We start from the raw sequence: 19,745 nt of genomic DNA, 5'->3' as shown, positions 1-19,745 counted from the left end.
CAATTACCTTGAAGTAGAGTCAAGGTTTCTACCCTTGCATTTTTCCAGAATACAGTACATCAGTCTCCTATTGACAATGTCAGGCATGAAGAATCTTATTCTTATTTTTTTTGTATTTTATTTAAAATAAAAATTGGTTTCTCAATTGGGCAACCAGTATTTCTCTCTCCTACAAGGTTAGGATTTTCATTGCTAAGTCTGACTGACTAGGTGCTGTGATGGAGCTCTTTCTCTGTGCAAAAATGAAATCCTTGATCTAGGATTCAGTTTCCTAAGCACAAAGTTATTCTAGCTGTACAGGTCTTCCAATTATGGACAAAGTACTTCCACAGTAGAACATCCACGCTCTGTGATAACATAATACTCTCTGGAACGTGGTACAAGATATGCTTCTTGACAGATTTTCTTCAAAAAAAAGACGACCAAAAATATTTTTATGCTGTATTTTAATACCACTGTTTTGCTCTACATAAAAACTCCTCTATTTTCTCCTCTTGATCAACACTTTCTATTGCCAACAGATTTATTCAGGAAGGAGGTACAAGCTGATTGGGCATGGGGGTAGTGAATCGTAACACAGAGAAAGCGTGGGTACATGTATGGTCTTTGGAAGTGAACAGGCTTGGCTGCAATTTTAGCTGTGCTACTTAATTCTAAACCATCTCTAGCAAGTTCCCGAACTTCCCTACTTCTCAGCTGCACCAACTGTAAAATGAGGAAAATCCATCCTTGTCCTCATAGGCATTTTAAGGACTCAATAAATGGACAGAAAGTGCTGCACACACAGCAGCTTCCACTATTGACCAATTACTTCTATTTGGTGATAAAATTATCTACTGTCACTTGTTTTCTTTAAGTAACCTGTTTGCTTCAAGTTTTAAACTAGCTTTTAGAGTAACAGTTACCACCCAGACAGCAGTCAGACCGCCTGGGTTGTAATCCAGGTCTGCTATTTAGGTCTGTAGTAATCCAGTAATCCAGTAACAGACTGTAATCCAGGTCTGTTACTGTTATTTACTGTTAGTTGTGCAATCTGCAACCAAGAGACGTTCTATGTTTTGTAGAATGGGTGTGTAATAATAGCACCTACCCCACGTGAGGTGCTAGGAAGAGTAAGTGAGCTAACGTAGGTTCAAAACACCTAGAAAAGTACCTGGAATACAGCAATTTCCCTTGAGATTTTAGAACTGTGAAGAACCAATATATTTCAACATTTCTCTAGCTTGAACTGAAATACAATCATAGGTAAAACCCTACTCAAGAACCCTCTTTAGGCTTTTAATTAAGACAGTGGAATCCACTCAAGTGAAAAAATGTATTCTTTATGAGTCAGCATCCTCTTTTTCTCTGTAATTAACGTGTCATGCTTTAGCCGTCTTACTATCTTACTCTAAATATGCTTTGTAGTAATATTAGCAAAACAAACATCAGAAGGGTAAATACACAGTAAGAGGATGGCATGTGAATGCAAATAGCTGTATTTCAAGTTTATTTTCCATTTAAAAACAATCCCTAGCCAATTATGCCTGTCAGTCCCCAGTAAGTTAAAAAACAATATTGAAAAAAATGTGAACCAATGATTTTGCTTCAATTCAGAGATTTCAGCCATCTCTCTAAATCCAGCATGAGTCTGGTGTGGCTCCTAGCTTGAAATAACCCCGCCTTCTCTCTCCGCAGAGTTTATTCTAGTCGCACAGGGGTTTTGTTAGAGCTGAAAAGTACCTGTACTCCCCAGTAAAGAGAGGAGACACAAGGAAAGTAGCAAGAGCTATAAAAAAATGTAGGGATTTCTGTTTTGGACGTGAAAAGGAGGTCTCTGCATGCCCCCAGCATTCTTCTGCTTTTTTTAAATTTCTGGACCGAGGTCACTCACAGGTAAAAAAATCAGAGAAAGAGAATCTTAGGGTTTGTACTTTAGAGGACTCCTAAGAGTACTTGAACGGTCTCCAAATGCCTCCTACAATCGAAGAAGCGTGTGTGCGTGCACAGCTTCAGGACAAAGAGGTTACCATCTTCAACTCAGAAAAGGTGGCAAATAAAACCAGCGGGATTAAAACTTTTATGTCTATGTTAAGATTTGAATAAAGAGTCTTTATTTTACTTTAGGTTTCTTTATTTGAGGGGGGGGGACTGTAGGGGCAGAGAAAGAGGGAGACAGAATCCCAAGCAGGCTCCACACTGTCATCACAAATGGTAAGATCATGACCTGAGCCAGAGATATGACCTGAGCCTAAATCAAGAGCTGGACACTTAACTGACTGAGCTGAGCCACCCACGTGCCCCAAATAGTCTTTAAAATTAAGTTCCTTTTGGGATGCCTGGGTGGCTCAGTCAGTTAAGGATCCAACTTTGGCTCAGGTCATGATCTCGTGGTTTGTGAGTTCTAGCCCCACATGGAGCTCTGTGCTGACAGCTCAGAGCCTAGAGCTTGCTTCAGATTCTGTGTCTCCCTGTCTCTCTGCCCCTCCCCTGCTCACACTCTGTGTCTCTCTCAAAAATAAATAAACATTAATTTAAAAAAAATAAATGAATAAATAAATTTAAGTTCTTTTTGAGATTATACATTAGCAGTGGTTTTTATTTTTAATTTAAACTTATTTATTTACTTTTATTTAAATCCAAGTTAGTTAATATACAGTGTAATCATGATTTCAGGAATAGAATTTAGTGATTCATCGCTTAAACATAACACCCAGTGCTCATCCCAACAAGTTCCCTCCTTATTGCTCATCCTTCCACCCAATACCCTGCTAGAAACCCTCAGTTTGTTCTCTGTATTTAAGATACCCTTATAGTTTGTCTCCCTCTCTGTTTTTATTTTTGCTTCCCTTCCCCTATGTTCATCTGTTTTGTTTCTTAAACTCCACATATGAGTGAAATCATATATTTGTCTTTCTCTGACTGACTTATTTCTCTTAGCATAATACACTCTAGCTCCATCCACGTAGTTGCAAATGGCAAGATTTCATTCCTTTTGAGATGATACATTAGCAGTTGTTTTAATAGTGTTTTCATAAACATGGCCTAAGAGAGGTAAACATGGTCTACTATTTATCTAATGACTAAAAATAAGACATTTTGATTAATAAGCCTATTAAATTATTATTTAGCATAAGGAACATATGTTGGTGAAGAAAAGTAATAGAATGGTCAATACAGTGGACGTTACCAAAATGCCAAGGAAAAATCCTCTGGAAAACAATTCAGAAATCATCAGTCAATCAATCAATCAATCCTCTTACGAAATGAAAAGCCTTAACCAGTAAGGTGAGCATTATGGAATAAAGACCCTGTATCATAGGAAGAGCAAGCCTACCTTACTTTCATGTCACCATAGAAAAGAGAACAGATGTCACTGCTTTTCCACTATATGTCAAAGAGTTTCCTGAGTCAGGAATCAATGCCATTCGAGGAGATAAAATGAGACCCTGTTACACTACTGTTCCAACAACTTCGCTGGCATACAACAATGACATAGTCACACACCTTACACTTTGAATGCCTGCCCTGGCATCGCAGTGGTTGGCACTAACAACTGTGAGTGTTTTAACCCAAAATGAGCTTCTCTCTGGTGCACACTCACAACTGCACGGATTTGACTCAGATGTCCAAGAGCTGGGATACTTTTAAACTTCCACAGCTCCTGCTCCACATCTGGTAAAGCCCACTGACTGAAAGGGGAAACAGGCTTTCCATAGCCAGGTAATGGTAAGTCACCAAAAGGACTCTCTCCAGTTGCTGATGCCAAACCCTCGGGCTCAGAAAGTCTCAGAAAGCAAAACAAAGTTCGTAAAGATTCCTAATCGGCATTTGTCATCTTTTAGAACTTTTGGCTCCAAATTGATGCTATTCTCCTTGATCTTGCAGTTCTGCAAAGTAAAGAGATTTTTATATGCTTATTGTCTCACGTTTATGTCAGCTTGTTTTCCCGTCTGTATAACGAAGCGCTCCTCAGCGACAGACTAGCTCTTGGCGTGACTCGTAAACCTGATTCAGCCTCGAAACAGAAATCAGATTAACAGTTGCAACTCCTGCAACTGCTCAATGTAATTCTGAGTAGAAATGCTGGTCCTACAATTTGAGAACCCATTTTAATGGCCTATAATGAACTGAACAGACTGAAATTTTTCATGGGATTTAGGTTAGCGATAGGCATTTGCCTTGCAAGGTAACACAAGCATTTGGCAGATATTTAAAGCATGCTTTATTATGTTTCTGGGGTTATGTCTAAGCAGGCTTAAACAACACGGGAGCTTGAAACATTCCATGATTTTTAATAGAGATAGCACCTAATTTAGAAAGGCAATTACAAGCAGCTGCAGAACAGATTTCATGAGAATAAGCCATGTGGGATGGATGCCGATGTTCCCCAATTGGCAACATGCTGAATTATTACTCCAGAGAAAGGTGTTTATATTCAGTAATAATTCTCAAAACCTAGTATATCGATCACTTGCCCCCATCTCCTGGGTGTGCGTGTTAAAAATGAACTGGGACTGGCACCTTACATTTCCTGAATTAGCATCTCTAGAGGTGATCATTCGAAAGCTGCATTTTAACAAACATCTGATGATTCTGATGCAAAACGAAGTTTGAAAGCCATAGGTTTTATGAAGATCCAGAGAGATGTACACATACTTTTACCAAGCGGTAGACGTGCAGGTTATGGTTACCAGTCCTCAGGCAAGGTCCGCCATGGACTGGGAGGCCCCTGCCTCACCATCTGGCTGCCAGGAGTGCTGTGAGGGCAGAGATGAGCTGCTGCCCCCCCCCCCCCGGCCCCCGCAGCGAGGAAAACCTCTTCCCACTGAAAACACGAGGCACAACACACTCCTCACACTTCTGATGAACCAACATACAACTGAAAAGGACTGCAGACTCTCCACGCTGGGAATGCACTCATAACCCAACCATCCAATTGACGAACTGCTACAGGAAAACGGGCCTAAATATTCAGCGTGCCTACAAAAGGACTCAAGGTGATGCCATCTTAATGTGGGGCAGAGCTTCCCAGCTCGGATACCGTGAATCCCTGAGAACAAGTGCTCTGAGTTCTAGAAGTTCCCTGTAGCCCTCCCAGAAGCCAAGGCCACCATCTGGTCATCCAGAGGCAGCCCCGTTCACTCCCTTGGTGCGCCATATAAAAGCGTCGTCACTTCTGTGGTATTTTCTACGTGAGGCAGGAGTTAAAACGACAACAGTGTTGGAAGCACTGCCTCATTCGTAAAAGAGTGCCAGTAGGTATTTGGGGGATTCATCTCATCATTTAATAATCACCCCACAGAAATCTGGTGCGGGAATCCAACAAAGTTGAGAATGCAGGTGTTTTACCAGAACAAAAAACATTACACAGCTGTTGCCTTTTAGGTCATACAACTGATAGGTCTCCTTTGAAGGCTGCTGGATGATTCAAGGTCACCCTGCATCCTTACTGTGTGCCAGGTGGCGTGCTTGGTGCTGAGGATATCTCAGGACCAGCAAGACGTGGACTCTGCCCTTGTGGAGCTTACTGTCAAGCAAAGCACGCAGACTCAGAAGTACTGACACAAACTGTCTACAACATCGGGATGTGTGCTGTGAAGGTATGTAATGAGGAACGTGAACTACTCTAGAAGAGCAGACAAAGCTTCCCCGAGGAAATGACAGTGAACCTGAAGCCTGCAAAACGAGAGACCAGCTAGGAGATGGCAGGCACGGAGACTCTAGGCAGAGTGAAAGGATGTCTGAGAATGAAGGTGGTTGAAGCATTAAGTTTAAAAAGGAGCCTGGCAGAGAGAAGGCTGGAGAGCTGGGCACGGGCCAGACAACACAGGACCTTGCAGGCCACGTTCAGAATTAGGGTCTCAATTTCAGGAGTAATGGGAAGTCACTGCAAGTGTCAAGCAGGGAGACAGAGTTCCAAAGAATTTTTAAATGCAGACTCTTAGGCTCTAGCCCGGAAGATTCTTCATGGGCTGACCTGGGCTCCCAAATCTGAATTCTGAGGAGGCCTCTGGGAATCCGATCCAAAGTCTAGGAGCTACTGCTGTGGAACGAGTCATCTATGGGCCCAGCCTGAGCAGACAGACTGTGAAATAGCCCTTAAAAGAACAGTTACGGGGCACCTGGGTGGCTCAGGGGGTTGAGCGTCCAACTTTGGCTCAGGTCATGATCTTGCAGTTCATGAGTTCGAGCCCCACATCGGGTTCACTGCTGTCAGCCTGTCAGCCAAGAGCCTGCTGCAGATCCTCTCTCCCACCCCCACTTGCACTCACCCCTAAATAAATAAATAATAAAGGTTATTGCACGAAAGGAACACATGTTCCTCACATTGTTAATTTACCTGGCCTTGTTACGTCAGCTTCCAGATCAAAAGCAATGCCAGCAGAGCACTCATTCTGGTGACCCTCTGGCATCCGAAACGGGTGAATGGAATGGCGGAGCAGATGCTGTCAGGACAGTCGTGCTGGGGGAATCGCCGTGTGCTCCCTCCCCCGGCAGCCTCACTCTGCGGCTGGAGGTAACCAGGGCTTAAATAGCTCAGCTCTTCCATCCCTATGCTGGGAAGACTCGATGTGTGCTTTACACGGATGCCCAGAGTGTTCGCAGCAGGCCCGCGTTCCTGCTGTCTCCAAACCGTCATCGGTGAGATGACAAGGCTTTCACCGGGCCGTCTTCCTTTCTCCATCTCACTTCCTCACTCCCCTCCTGATGTCTGCCTCACCTCCCAAATAAACCACATGCAACCGAATCTTTGTCTCAGGGTCATCTTCTAGGCATGCAAACGGTCTCCCGCTGGGAGTGCATTTAGAAGTGCACTTAAAAGAAAAAATACAGTGCAGTCTGGCTACCGAATTTAGTGAATTATTACAAAGGATGCAAAGAAAATGTGTTAAAACCTGAATAAAAAGTTCCATCCATGTGAGTGACGAATATGGGAAAAGAAGAGAGAACATAATCTGGTATTAAGAGAATCGTCTTGAATGCCGTATTCAAAGTTTAACCTAGGAATGTCAAAGAAATGGCCAGCCTTTCTTTTACTCTTTTACAGTCTTTATACGGTGCAACAAGTAAGTAACCTATTCTTCTTGCAACATGGATACAAACTAACATTTACTGAGGGCTTACTACTTACTAGTAGTTACTAGTACTTACTAGAACTACTTACTAGTTCTTAGCATTGCACAGTTCCCTGTTTCATCCCTAAATCCAGGTTAAAGAAATCATAATCCAAAAACTTTATATTTACTTTTAAAATGAAAAAAAAAATTAAATATATTCATACAGATTCACTTACAGCTGAGAAGCCAGCTAACTTTTACCCTTAATTAAGGTAATTCTACCTTAAATCAACCACCCTCAAGCCACGAGATACACTTTTTGTTAACAACTTTTCTTTTATTAACACCTACTATATGTTGCCATCTCATGATCATTTGTATCTAAAATACCAAGTGCCATTCTGATTGCTGGGAGAACTAGTGACTGCCTGCAGTAGGAAAAACCAAAATAATCTGAAGCCAATTTTTTCAAGAATTTTAAAGAAGAAATTTAAAAATTTAAACAAGTAAATAAATCTGTGTTATTTTGAAACATGTTGTTTTTTCAAACATGCATAATGAAGCATTTAGGTTGAAATATCAAAATGTCTGCAAGCATCTCTTAAAAACACTTCTGCATAAAAAATACAGTGAGAAGAAAATCTTGGTCAAAAACGTTCACCTTAAAACCTAAGGGGCCATTTTGATTGTGTCCCTCACGTTTCCTTTGACTGCATGTAACTAATCCAATCTCTCAGGTCACTTCTACTTATGAAAAAAATAAAATAAAAATAGTAAATCTGGAAGGAGAAAGACATGAAGAAATCTGAACAAAGTCTCTAAAATCATGAGTAACGGAACACTCATTTACCACATCCTGGCACCCAACAACGAAAGCAGACAACCTAAAGAAATTAATCTGAACACACGTAAGTGTAAGTGTTCATTCACACAAAGTAATGGCAGGTCAGAATTCGCAGACTCAAAAGACAGTATGGGTTAAAAATCGATGACATGGAAGAATATTTAGATATGAAACGTGTCATAGGTCATACAGAAAACTAAAAATGCCTCAGGTGATTCCATGAAGAACCATGAGCACACCTCACACAAGACAGGTCACTGGAATGGTCAGATCCACTTTGATGGTTTTGACGTGACTTCTGACTTTTCTAACTCAGAAAAAGACCCCAGAAAACCAACCCAGGAAGATTCTGCTGGGAGGAGACTCTGGTCCTCGGAATCTGGCCTGGAGCCCAGTCGGTCAGTGAAAAGCCTGTTGAGCTAGGCCTGCTGGCACTTTGGAGTATTCTGCTGATATTTTAAACATTACCTTGGCTTCTGAAATCTAAACACTAGGTACTTTCACCACCTTGTGAGTCAGAATCAATGAACTCTATATCTGTAATTGTTACTATATGAATTCGTACTTTATTTGTCTTGAAGTTCCTTATATATGATATGATCTCACTTTGGAGTGCTAGGTTGGGTAAAATGAGTTTATGTTTCATTAGTCATGGATTTAAGGGTAAAAACAAAAAATCCTCTTCTTGTTATTAATTAATTAGCTCCCCCCCGCCATCCAGAGGATAAAATTGCTTTCTTTAAGAATACTGAGACTTGAAATGCCATTACTCCAACAGCACTGCTGCGAATTTAGAATCAGATTTATTAATTAAAATGTCCACCTATATCTATCATCTATAAGAATGGAAGTTACAAAATATTTCAATAAAAAACTACATAGCCTTAGGTTTTAAAATACTCCATAAAAGAAACTTCTAAAACCTAAGTACTAAGGCATATCTTTCCACTAATCTGCTTTGTTTTTTTTAAGTAGTGTCCTCAGTTAATGTAAAGGCACAGACCTTACTTAGAGCTTAAAACATACAAACTCAACTCTACAAGTGAAATCAAAACTAAATGCCTGAGCTTATACAGTTGACCCTTTAACAACATGGGTTTGAACTAAGCAGGTCCACTTATACATTTTTTTTTTTTACAATAAATATACATACACTACTATAAATGTATTTTCTCTTATTTATGATTTTCTTATTAACATTTTCTTTTCTCTAGCTTAGTTTATTGTAAGCATACCGTATATGATACGTATAACATATGAAATACGTGTTAATGAACTGCTTACATAACTGGGTAGGCTTTCGGTCAACAGTAAACAGTAGGCTATTAGTAGTTCAGTTTCTTTGAGACTCAAAGGTTATACTTGGATTTTCAACTGTGTGGGGGAAGGGGTCAGTGCCCCTAACCCTCATGTCATTCAAGGGTCAACTGTACTACAATTAACATCTTAATAATTAAAAGCAATAACATATATGCGAGTACTTGGCATGGGCATGAAAAAGAACACCCATTTTTCACAAAAAATCGGACATCTTCCTCATAAAGGATGGCTCTATATACCGATCAGTTCATTCAGAAACATGAACTGGCATGAATTTCTAAACTTCTAACACCCCCAAAGTGTGACTAAAAGATGAATAAATAAGAAAGCCTGTCTGATTTACATATGCTTGTATCAACTGTCCATTTTTTTTTAAGTCCAACCACTTATCTCCACCATTTTACATGAAATGAAATGCATTTTCAATAATGCCCAAGAAAAGATAACCACAGAATACACAGCATCTGAGATAGAAAACCTCTTTCAACCAGAGTACTTCTAAACATCACTAATATTATCACTTTAATTACCTGATTTCAGGAGATGAAGAGATTTCATTTGTGTCTGCCCTTTTATTTCTTGGAAATGATGGACTAGCCGGAGGCATCTCACCACTTAAGCGGTCTGGGAAAATTCGGTCTTTATTCAAATTGATTTCTGAATAGGGACAGTTGGCAGCACTAAAATATTAAAAGAAAAGCACATGCTTAGAACATCCATTAGAACATACTTTAACTAAAGTGACAGGCTACAGAATATACAACTCTAAAACTTAACTGTTATGTTTACATATGTATATATGTAGAATTAAACATACATTGTGAATATTTTTGTTTCTATTAAGGTTTATTTATTTATTTTGAGAAAGAGAGAAAGAGAAAGAGAGAGAGAGACAGAGGAGAGGCCGCAAGTGGGGGAGGGGCGGAGAGAGTGAGAAGGAGAGAGAAAGAATCTCAAGCAGGTTCTTTGCTGTCAACAGGGAGCCCAACGTGCGGCTCAAACTCACAAACTGAGATTATGACCTGAGCTGAAATCAAGAGTTGGACACTTAACCACCTAAGCCACCAGGTGTCCCTAGTGTATGAAATATTTTATCTCTGAGACATAATTTAAGTCTGTTCTGATAGAAAATATGTCTTTGCACTAGATGTTCAGAACACAACCTGATGAAATCTTTGCAACTGTGCAATGGTCACTGAAGGATTCTGTCTGTATACGGTCCAAGGGCAGAGGCTGTGCGTATCTGTAGGAACAATCAGCCCCAGGGGAGAAATGCTTAAGACATCATAGGAGGGTTGGTGTCAGAGGTAGGACAGAGAAAGACTGATGGACAGATGGAGCAGATCTGCTTCCTAAAGTGATCCTTCAGGCTCAGGGTCACCATAGGCCATTTCATTTCCTTCATTTCATTTCCTGTTGGCCTCCAAAGGAAGGAGATTCCCCCATGTTCCTGTCTCCAAGCCCAGACGTACACTTGATATGCTAAGCAATACATATATTTATCTGTAGTCAATCCTGTTTCTGACAGGAAAGGAGACCAGATGCCAACTTGGATAATGACCCATCTATCTCACTTCCCTTCTATCGGTGACCCCTGGACTCCTGGTTGGTCTCTCAGGTCCCATGTGGGGATCATTTCTGTTATTCATGCAAAGGAAATCTAGGTCACTAATTGTTAAATCAACATTAAGTCAGTATAATCCTCTGCGTAGGCTTCAGCTTTCCATCTTCAGAACAACTGGGCAACCTCTGAATCTCAGGCCTCCAATACATAATGAACCCCTCCAACTAAATGCCCATCCTGCCCCTCTGTTTTTTAGGAAGTCTCCTTGTATCTATAAGTGGTTTGGATCTTGGATAAATTATTCTAGTGTCTTATATGTTCTTTTCTTCTCTCTAGGTGATAATCACCCAGGGAAAAATTTTAAACTATGTATGTCTATTTCCACCAAGAGAACCAGATACACTCTCCTAGGAGAAGGAGGGAAGAGTTTGAAAATGCTCCTGATTCTGATAATGGCCTATGAAACCTACCACAGGTATCTTGAAAGCTAAAATACAATCTTAATTTTATTTAACTAAACATTCTGCTACACTGATACCTAGGCAAAAGACAAAAATAAATAACATATGCGCACGTGTTGACAAAAATGTATATAGCGCTAACCCAACAATAAAAAAATAACTAGTAATATTTATGGAGCACTTACTATATATCAAGCACTGTGCTAAGTACATTCCGTTCAGTGTTTTACTTAATTTTCACGACACCCTATGAGGAGGGCTTCTCATGAGACAAACTAAGGCTTAAAATGCTTAGGTGGCTTGTCTTTAATTATTTCATTAATTTGTCCAACAAGTATTTATCAAGTATCTATTAAGTGCTAATTATCTTTCTAGGCACTGGAATCACAATGGAAAATACAATGACAAGATCTCTGCTCTCATGTCGCTGATATTCTAGGGGAAGTTGGGCACTACACAATTGCAGATATAAAGCAGACAACTTTACACAGTGACAAACGCCACTGAGTATGACCAAAGAAAGGACATGGGGCTGTCACAGGGGTCACAGGGCTGTACAGGAGGAAGGGGCTCTGTGAAACAGCAGCCTTTGAGTGGTGCCTTTGAGGTCAGGAAGAAGCCTGCTCTGTCAACACAGAGGAAGAGCATTCTAGGAAACAGCAAGGGTAATGCCAACACAGGGAGAGCTCGGCCTGCCTGGGGTGAGACCAATGATGGCCGAGTGTGTGAGCAAAGGGAGGGCACGCACTCGTGACAGGCAAGGGAAGTATTATGTAGGGCCCGGTAGGCCCTGGTCAGGAGTTCGGATGCTTAGTTTAAGTTTGAGGTGAAGCCGCTGGAGGACCTTCAAATGAGGAAATGATATGATTTGATGTACAATTCAGAACAATCCCTCAGGATGCTTTGTGGAGAGAAGATTTCAAGGGGCCAGAATCGGAGCAAGAAAAGTTATGTAAGAGTGAAGATACCATGGTGACTTCGATTTGGGTGGCTGAAACAGAGGCAAAGGGGCCAGTCACGGTACCTCTGCGATCCCTTCAAGGGAGCCCGTGTGTAGATGGGAAGTAGGGAATGACCTCAAACAAGGATTTAAGAATGGCCTTTAGGTTTTTGGCTTGAGGAACTGGATGGAAACAGGAACGCCTTTTGTTTTCTTTTTCTTCCCCCCTGAGATGAGAATGACGAGGACAGAGGCAGATTTGGGGACGAGATCAAGTACTGTGGCATGTTTATTAAACAATCAAGTAGACATGGTGCTTAGTAGCTCGATAAGATAAGCATACTATTTCATTCGTCTTACTCAGCATGGGCACACGACTGTAACTCATTTTTATTCATTTAGAAGTGATGGGAAGGAAAATCCAGCTCCAACCAACGTCTCTTTGGAACAATAATCCTTCAAGTACTTCACGGACCCTTTCATGGGATTATGTGTAGTCGTGTTTATGGACACAAGCGACAAAAACCGATTCTGCCTACGCTGAGCCGAGATGAAGTTACTGCAAGGGCATCAGACCGCTCACAGGAAGGCTGGGCCGTCAGGCCTGCCCAGGAAGGAAGGTCCAGCCAGCACTTGCTCCCAGACACGGTCTGCACACGATGGGGCTGCTGGGACTGAGGCCCTCACTCTCTCTGCAGACGCTCAGCCGTTTTCTATGACCCACCCAACCCCCAATTCCACAGCAGGTGTGATCTGCCTTCCCATCACTCGTCCTGATGGAAGACCCAGGTGACAGCCTCCGCTCAGGGACATTTCGGGTTTTCTGTCCACACTGTAACTGCCACAGGCCAGAAGAAGGGGAGGAAGCCCTGTTCCCCGAGGCTCCCCTGAGGGAGGGGGAGCCCTGCCTTACTTTTACCTTGATTTCAGGCAAAACAGAACATAAAAAAAATAAAACTCTTAACAGATTTCAGGCCGAATATAAACGTCCCAGGGTCGCCTCATAATAAATACGTTTAAAACCAAATTCATCATTGGGGCGCCTGGGTGGCTCAGTGGGTTAAGCGTCCAACTTCTGCTCAGGTCGTGATCTCGCAGTCCGTAAGTTCGAGCCCCGCATCGGGCTCTGTGCTGACAGCTGAGAGCCTGGAACCTGTTTTGGATTCTGTCTGTCCTTCTCTCTCTGCCCCTCCCCTGCTCGTACTCTGTCTCTCTCTGTCTCAAAAATAAATAAAAACGTAAAAAAAATTTAAAACCAAATTCATCATCTTCAATGAACTCCCTTCTTCTGAAGAAAAAAGATAAGAAATACAGCCAGCTCCTCCCGCTATTCTCAAATCTCTGTTCCCGAGAAAGGAAACATAGTAGCCAAGCCTCACATTGTCATCTTTAACTCTGTTCTATTCTTTTTTCTTCACATTGCGTATTTTTATTGCAAATTTGTCTTCTTAGCATTTTGTGACAGCGGGAAAAAATCCACATACAAATCTTTTGAGTTCTTTTGGCAAACAAACAGTATACTGCTATCCCTAGAATCCTGCAACCGTCATGTTTCCCTCACAGTGAAGCACCTGGCTTTCCAATTACTGAATATCTATCTGTACATCTACCTTAAGGTTTTATCAGATATGAAGAAAGTGAGGAAAATGAGAGTCCTGTTCTTAACCCCGCCCGCTCCCACACTGGGAAGATCCATGGTATTCTTAGATGGGCTACGTCCCCAACTACAGACTAGACTAGAGTCATAGTTGACAAGTCTTGGAATGTAAGATCCAGGAGAGCAGCCCCTTTACCTATCTGCTGAATAAGTGAAGGAAGAATCTCTCTCTCTCTCTCTCTCTCTGAGATCCCCACAGATAAACTTGGACAGCTCACAGACTGGCAAGACTGCAGACCAGGAGAAGACTTACTGTCTACATAATCTGCCTGTTTTGATTTTTAGGGCCAGAGAGGAATTCGAAACTCTCAACTTGAAGTAGAGGAAGTGATCGCAGCCCTCCACACAGGGATTTGCTAATGGGTCAGGAGGATCTATCAAGGCAGGATCTATCAGTTATCGATTTTACATTAACACCCTCTCTTCTCTCGAACCCAGCATTCTCTCAGCACCTAGCATTCGGACACCTGCTATGGGATAAAGGGGGAAGCCAGTGGGTTCCCAAAGTGGGAGAAGATAAAAACCAAGGTGGGTGGGGGGATGCCACAAAACGCAACTGAAGTGTGCTCCAGGGATAGGGGATGGCCATCCAGAGGGGTGACCAGTGCCCTGGACAGAAATCAGGAACCCGGTCTAAACATGCTCTGCTGCTCCATCCACTCCTGGCTGATGAGTAAGCACAACTTGTGAGGCTCCGTCTTCTCACTCGTAAAATGAGGATGCTAACAGCAGCAATTTCCGCGGCTCGAGCACATCACACACACACGCTAGGCGCTTTTCTTGCACTTTCTCACTTAACTCCCACAACCCCAGGAAGCTGCTCCTCGTCCAACGATCGTTTTGCAGATGTAGAAACGGAGCTTAAAAAAGGGAACTTGCTCAGTGTCAGTTCATCGGCTCTTGGCAGAGTCAGATGTTGAACTCTGGCTGTCCCCTGCCACACTGGATGGGGGCAGATAGTACCCTGCAATAGCAAAGAATGTCCTTATCTTTAATCTGTGACAATCCAAGCCATCTCAGTACCATCTTCTAGCCAGATGCTGCCGTCCTCTAGCTAGTATGTATTCTGCCCATACTTAACCTCTTGGCCAGTTTCCGTGTTCTCACATTTACAAAGTTCATACAGTTTTATTTATTTATTTAGTTTTGTTTTGTTTTAATTTTTTTTTCAACGTTTATTTATTTTTTGGGGACAGAGAGAGACAGAGCATGAACAGGGGAGGGGCAGAGAGAGAGGGAGACACAGAATCGGAAACAGGCTCCAGGCTCCGAGCCATCAGCCCAGAGCCTGACGCGGGGCTCGAACTCCCGGACCGCGAGATCGTGACCTGGCTGAAGTCGGACGCTTAACCGACTGCGCCACCCAGGCGCCCCCAAAGTTCATACAGTTTTAAAAGCCAGTAACTTCACAACTCACCAGTGCCGATCAAACTTCTGTGGAGACAGTGGGTTCCCATCAGGCTTCTAATCATCTCCAGTTTCTCATGTACTAAGCAGCGTATGTCACGTATACATGGGTACACACATGTATACATATACACGCAACTCTTTACCATTACATAGTTCCTCAGGGAGCAGAGGAAGAGATTCACGTAGGATTACACAACTATCTACCATACGAATTGTATTAGAGTACACGCTGTTCTATTAGCAAACAATTCCCTGTCAGCTCTACATACAAATATCCCACCAGCCCCTCTAAGGAGGCAGTTTTTCCCAGGAAAGACGGGTCCAGCTTATTAGAAAGGTGGAAGGACTGTCTTCTTCACTGCTCCCTACGTCACCTTTAAAATCCTTTTCATTGTGAATACGTTTATTTAAACAATTAGGTAACACCTGTGGTTTTCTAAATGATCGCACAGTCATTGTCACACTCTGTCATGACAAAAACCTGTAAAAAACATGAGGCAGGCTCTATCAGGCCCCTGTGCTTTACGCGAGAGTCCAGGAGTTACAAGTAGAGACTTAAGAGCCACACAAGCCTGGGTCGAATCCTGGTCCTGCCACTGTCTGACCCTTGGGCGTGCACGTAACGATTCCAAACCTGTGTCTTCGCTGGTAAACCAGAGATGACAAGAGCACCTGCTTCACAGAGCTGCTGTGAGGATTTAGTGAGATCACACAGGTAAGTGTGGCACGCAGCCTGGAACACAGGAAGTCCTCAATGAACCTCACCTGTTACAATTACTCAAAAAGGAGAAGAGGAGTAACACTTAACCCCTACATCGTAAACGTGCATCAGCAAAAAGAAACCACAACATTAAGAGCTCGGTAACACGACTCATTTGTGAAGCCTCTCCGCTTCCTACAGGAAAAGGGTGCTACTCCATTCATATCTCTACAAAAATCTGTTTACACCAGACTGGCCTCCTTAGAGGTAGGGACGCTCCCTCTGTGCAGCCCGTCACCTAACTGAGCACTGACACGAAGTAGGCACTCAGTAAGTGTATGTTCGATGCATGGATGGATGGATGCTGAAATAATATGCTGTTTAGAGTGTGCAGGTGTGTGTCCAAAGGTACTCACTTTTAAAACTTTCCATGGACTTTACCAGTACCTTTTAGAAGCTGTTGGAAATACTCTCCATTTTTTTTTCTTGTTTATTTTCTCCAAGATCAAATCTTATGTAGAAAAGATTTACTTCTGAAGGCACTAGATATGCAGAATATCTACTTTCATATAACGTTAGTTTTCTTTTCATCACTTCCCATTCTTTGACCTTTCAGTAGCCCAAATGAATGAATCACCAAAGGGAAACACCATGATAAAACCCAGATTAATGCTCCCTTGCTAGAGACAGGAGTAAGCAATCTGACTACTGAATATCCCTGGGGATAAGAATAATGTCCACATTCAACTCACTCACTGATTATTTACATTTCAACATCTGAAAACATAACACTCTCAAATTTCACTGCCGAGACACATGTTCTATTTCTAACACCTCTTACATCAAATTCAACTATTATAATTTTTCAGAGAGGCAAACAACAACTGCTAGTCAAAACATAGCCTTTTGCTTACGTGTTCATAAAATGGATTATTCTTGCTAAAAGAGCAACTTTCCTTGTTATCTAAGCAAAGAATGCATGTTTTGATTTATGTAGTCTCTCAGTAAATTAATCCAAAGAGAATTTTCTCATTATGTTTTCCTAAACACAGCATTCTCAGCAAGGACAAAAATAAGTGCCAGTGAAATGAACCTTTCAAAGAATATCCATGATGTTGCAGCTCTTCCACAGTCTACTAATGAAATGGAAAACCGGCTGTGCCTGTGAAGGATTAATATCCTTCCACATACAGAGCTCTGAGTGTTGTAAACCGGACAGCACAGCCAGGGAGACTCAGGAGAGCCAGATGAAAGGGCCAAGAAAAATGGAAGAGACGATGCAGCAGGGCCTGACAATGGCTGTTGGGTGCTTTGAACGGCATCCCGAGGCTCTTGTCAACCAATAACTCTGGCCTGGACTCACCCACAGAACTGCTAGTTGTGCCCTCCGTATGGCACAGAAGCAAACGCTGCTTCTTTATCAACACATGTCTTTGAAGCCATGAGGTCAACCTCTTTGAGTGGAAGAAGGACTGGTTCCAATTCCACTGAAAGGTTTCTTTTTCTTTAATGTTGATTGTTTTCCTTTGAGACAGAGTGCAAGTTGGGGAGGGGCTGAGAGAGGGAGAGAGAGAATCCCAAACAGGCTCCACACTCAGTGCAGAGCCCGATGTGGGGCTGTATCTCACAACTGTGAGGTCATGACCGGAATTGATATCAAGAGTCGAATGCTTAACTGACTGAGCCACCCAGGTGCCCCCACTGAAAGGTTTCATTACCACATTTCTCCATAAAAATCTTCCACGATTCTCCTTGTAATTTCCCCCTTCTTTTTTTTTTTTTTTTTTTAACATTTATTTATTTTTGGGACAGAGAGAGACACAGCATGAACAGGGGAGGGGCAGAGAGAGAGGGAGACACAGAATCGGAAACAGGCTCCAGGCTCTGAGCCATCAGCCCAGAGCCTGAAGCGGGGCTCGAACTCCCGGACCGCAAGATCGTGACCTGGCTGAAGTCGGACGCTCAACCGACTGCGCCACCCAGGCGCCCCCCCCCCTTCTTTTAACAAATACAATACTGCATATCTCTAAAGAAATGCTCCAAACATAATCACTTAAACTTTGTGAAATGTCAGTGGCCCAGCTGAGGAACCCCCAGAGGTCAGTGGCACCGTTGGGAAAAGGTGGCCATAATGAGTGCCAGCCCATCAGGCAGGGGACAGGATTGTCACCAAAGACCCTGCCGTGACAGCAAACCTCTCTGCTCAGACCTAAAGCACTACTAAAGAGATGATGGACATTGCTGTAAGGTGGGTTTCCTTCCCAGAAGGCCAAAACAATTCTTTTTGTAATTTTCAACTGAACCCCAATAGCGTGATCTCAATTTTCATGCAATTTGAAGACTTCTTTATTCTTTTCCTTCATAATTTGAGCAAACTACCTTCACTCCAATGAACATCTTGGGGTTGTGCGGTAGAAAGGTACATTTGACAAAGGTTCAATATTAGTTACTGCTTTGTATCTTATGTTTAAATTAAATTATGTGTAGCTTTCATATTTCCATTAGTCCCTGAGTTCTTTGAAGGTTGGGTCTATAACTAATTCATGGAGCAGTGCCTTGTGAGGCAGCCAGAGGGCAGTGGTCAACAGCACAGATAGACTGGGTGCCATTCCCTGTTCCCCTCAAACCAGCTGTCTCTCCAGTGCCACAGTGGCCTCATCCAAATTTGGAAAAGGCACCCCTGGGTGGCTCAGTCAGTTCAGCATCCAACTTTTTTTTTATATGAAATTTATTTTCAAGTTGGTTTCCATACAACACCCAGTGCTCATCCCAACAGGTGCCCTCCTCAATGCCCATCACCCACCCTCTCCTCCCTCCCACTCCCCAACAACCCTCAGATTGTTCTCAGCTTTGTTTTGTTTTTTTTTAATTTTAATGTTTATTTATTTTTTTTTTCGAGAGAGAGACAGAGTGTGAGTGGGGGAGGGGCAGAGAGAAAGGGAGACACAGAATCTGAAGCAGGCTCCAGGCTCTGAGCTGTCAGCACAGAACCCGACGCGGGGTTTGAACCCACAAACTGCAAGATCATGACCTGAGCTGAAGTTGGACACTTAACCGACTGAGCCACCCAGGTGCCCCATGTTCTCAGTTTTAAGAGTCTCTTATGGTTTGGCTCTCTCCTTCTCTTTTTTTTTTTCCTTCCCCTCCCCCATGGTCTTCTGTTAAGTTTCTCAGGATACACACAAGAGTGAAAACATATGGTATCTGTCTTTCTCTGTATGACTTCTTGATCTCGGCTCAGGTCATGATCTCGCAGTTGTGAGCTCTAGCTTCACATCAAGCTCTGTGCTGTGGGCACAGAGCCTACTTAAGATTCTCCCTCTCCCTCCCTCTCTCTGCCCCTCTCCACTGCACACACAAGCACTCTCTCTCTCTCAAAACAAATAAATGAACATAAAAAAAAAATCGGAAGAAAATAATACTAAAACTAATAGGGGTTTTTTGAAGGTTATTCATACTTGTAAAACAATTAGAGCAATATGCCGTGTGGAGTAAATACATGCTCAATAAACGTGAGTTATTATTGAAAAAAACTCAAAAGTATTTACTGCAGGAAATAATTTATTAGTATATAATGGAAATTTAGCATGCTAATGAGTTATTTCTGGCATGTAGACTTAAAACATGTCTGAAAATAATCCAGCCACCTTCACTCAGCAATACTGAACAAACTTTTAAGACACGACATTTTTAACACTCTTCCAACTAATCATGTAACTCCAGGTTTGCAGTTATACAAACACTGAAAGGGATTTTTAAATGGATATCTGCAAATGTAATCAGCACCCTATGTTCACACTATTTACCCT

General features: G+C 42.3%; 1 protein-coding gene across 8 annotated transcripts in view; it reads right to left on the bottom strand.

Annotated features, from left to right (window-relative positions):
• L3MBTL3 (L3MBTL histone methyl-lysine binding protein 3) overlaps positions 1 to 19,745 on the bottom strand; it is a 127,313-nt gene that overhangs the window by 23,428 nt on the left and 84,140 nt on the right. For all 8 annotated transcript variants that reach the window (XM_043592311.1, XM_043592313.1, XM_043592317.1 and 5 more), the window contains one exon: positions 9,735 to 9,884. In XM_043592311.1, the coding sequence (XP_043448246.1) occupies positions 9,735 to 9,884 (150 nt within the window). The remainder of the gene's footprint in view (positions 1 to 9,734; positions 9,885 to 19,745) is intronic.

Source organism: Prionailurus bengalensis, chromosome B2 (genome assembly GCF_016509475.1).
Source record: "Prionailurus bengalensis isolate Pbe53 chromosome B2, Fcat_Pben_1.1_paternal_pri, whole genome shotgun sequence".
In the NCBI taxonomy this organism is placed as follows: domain Eukaryota; kingdom Metazoa; phylum Chordata; class Mammalia; order Carnivora; family Felidae; genus Prionailurus; species Prionailurus bengalensis.
The sequence above is the reverse complement of the archived record's forward strand: the minus strand, read 5'-3'. Positions and strand labels throughout refer to the sequence as shown.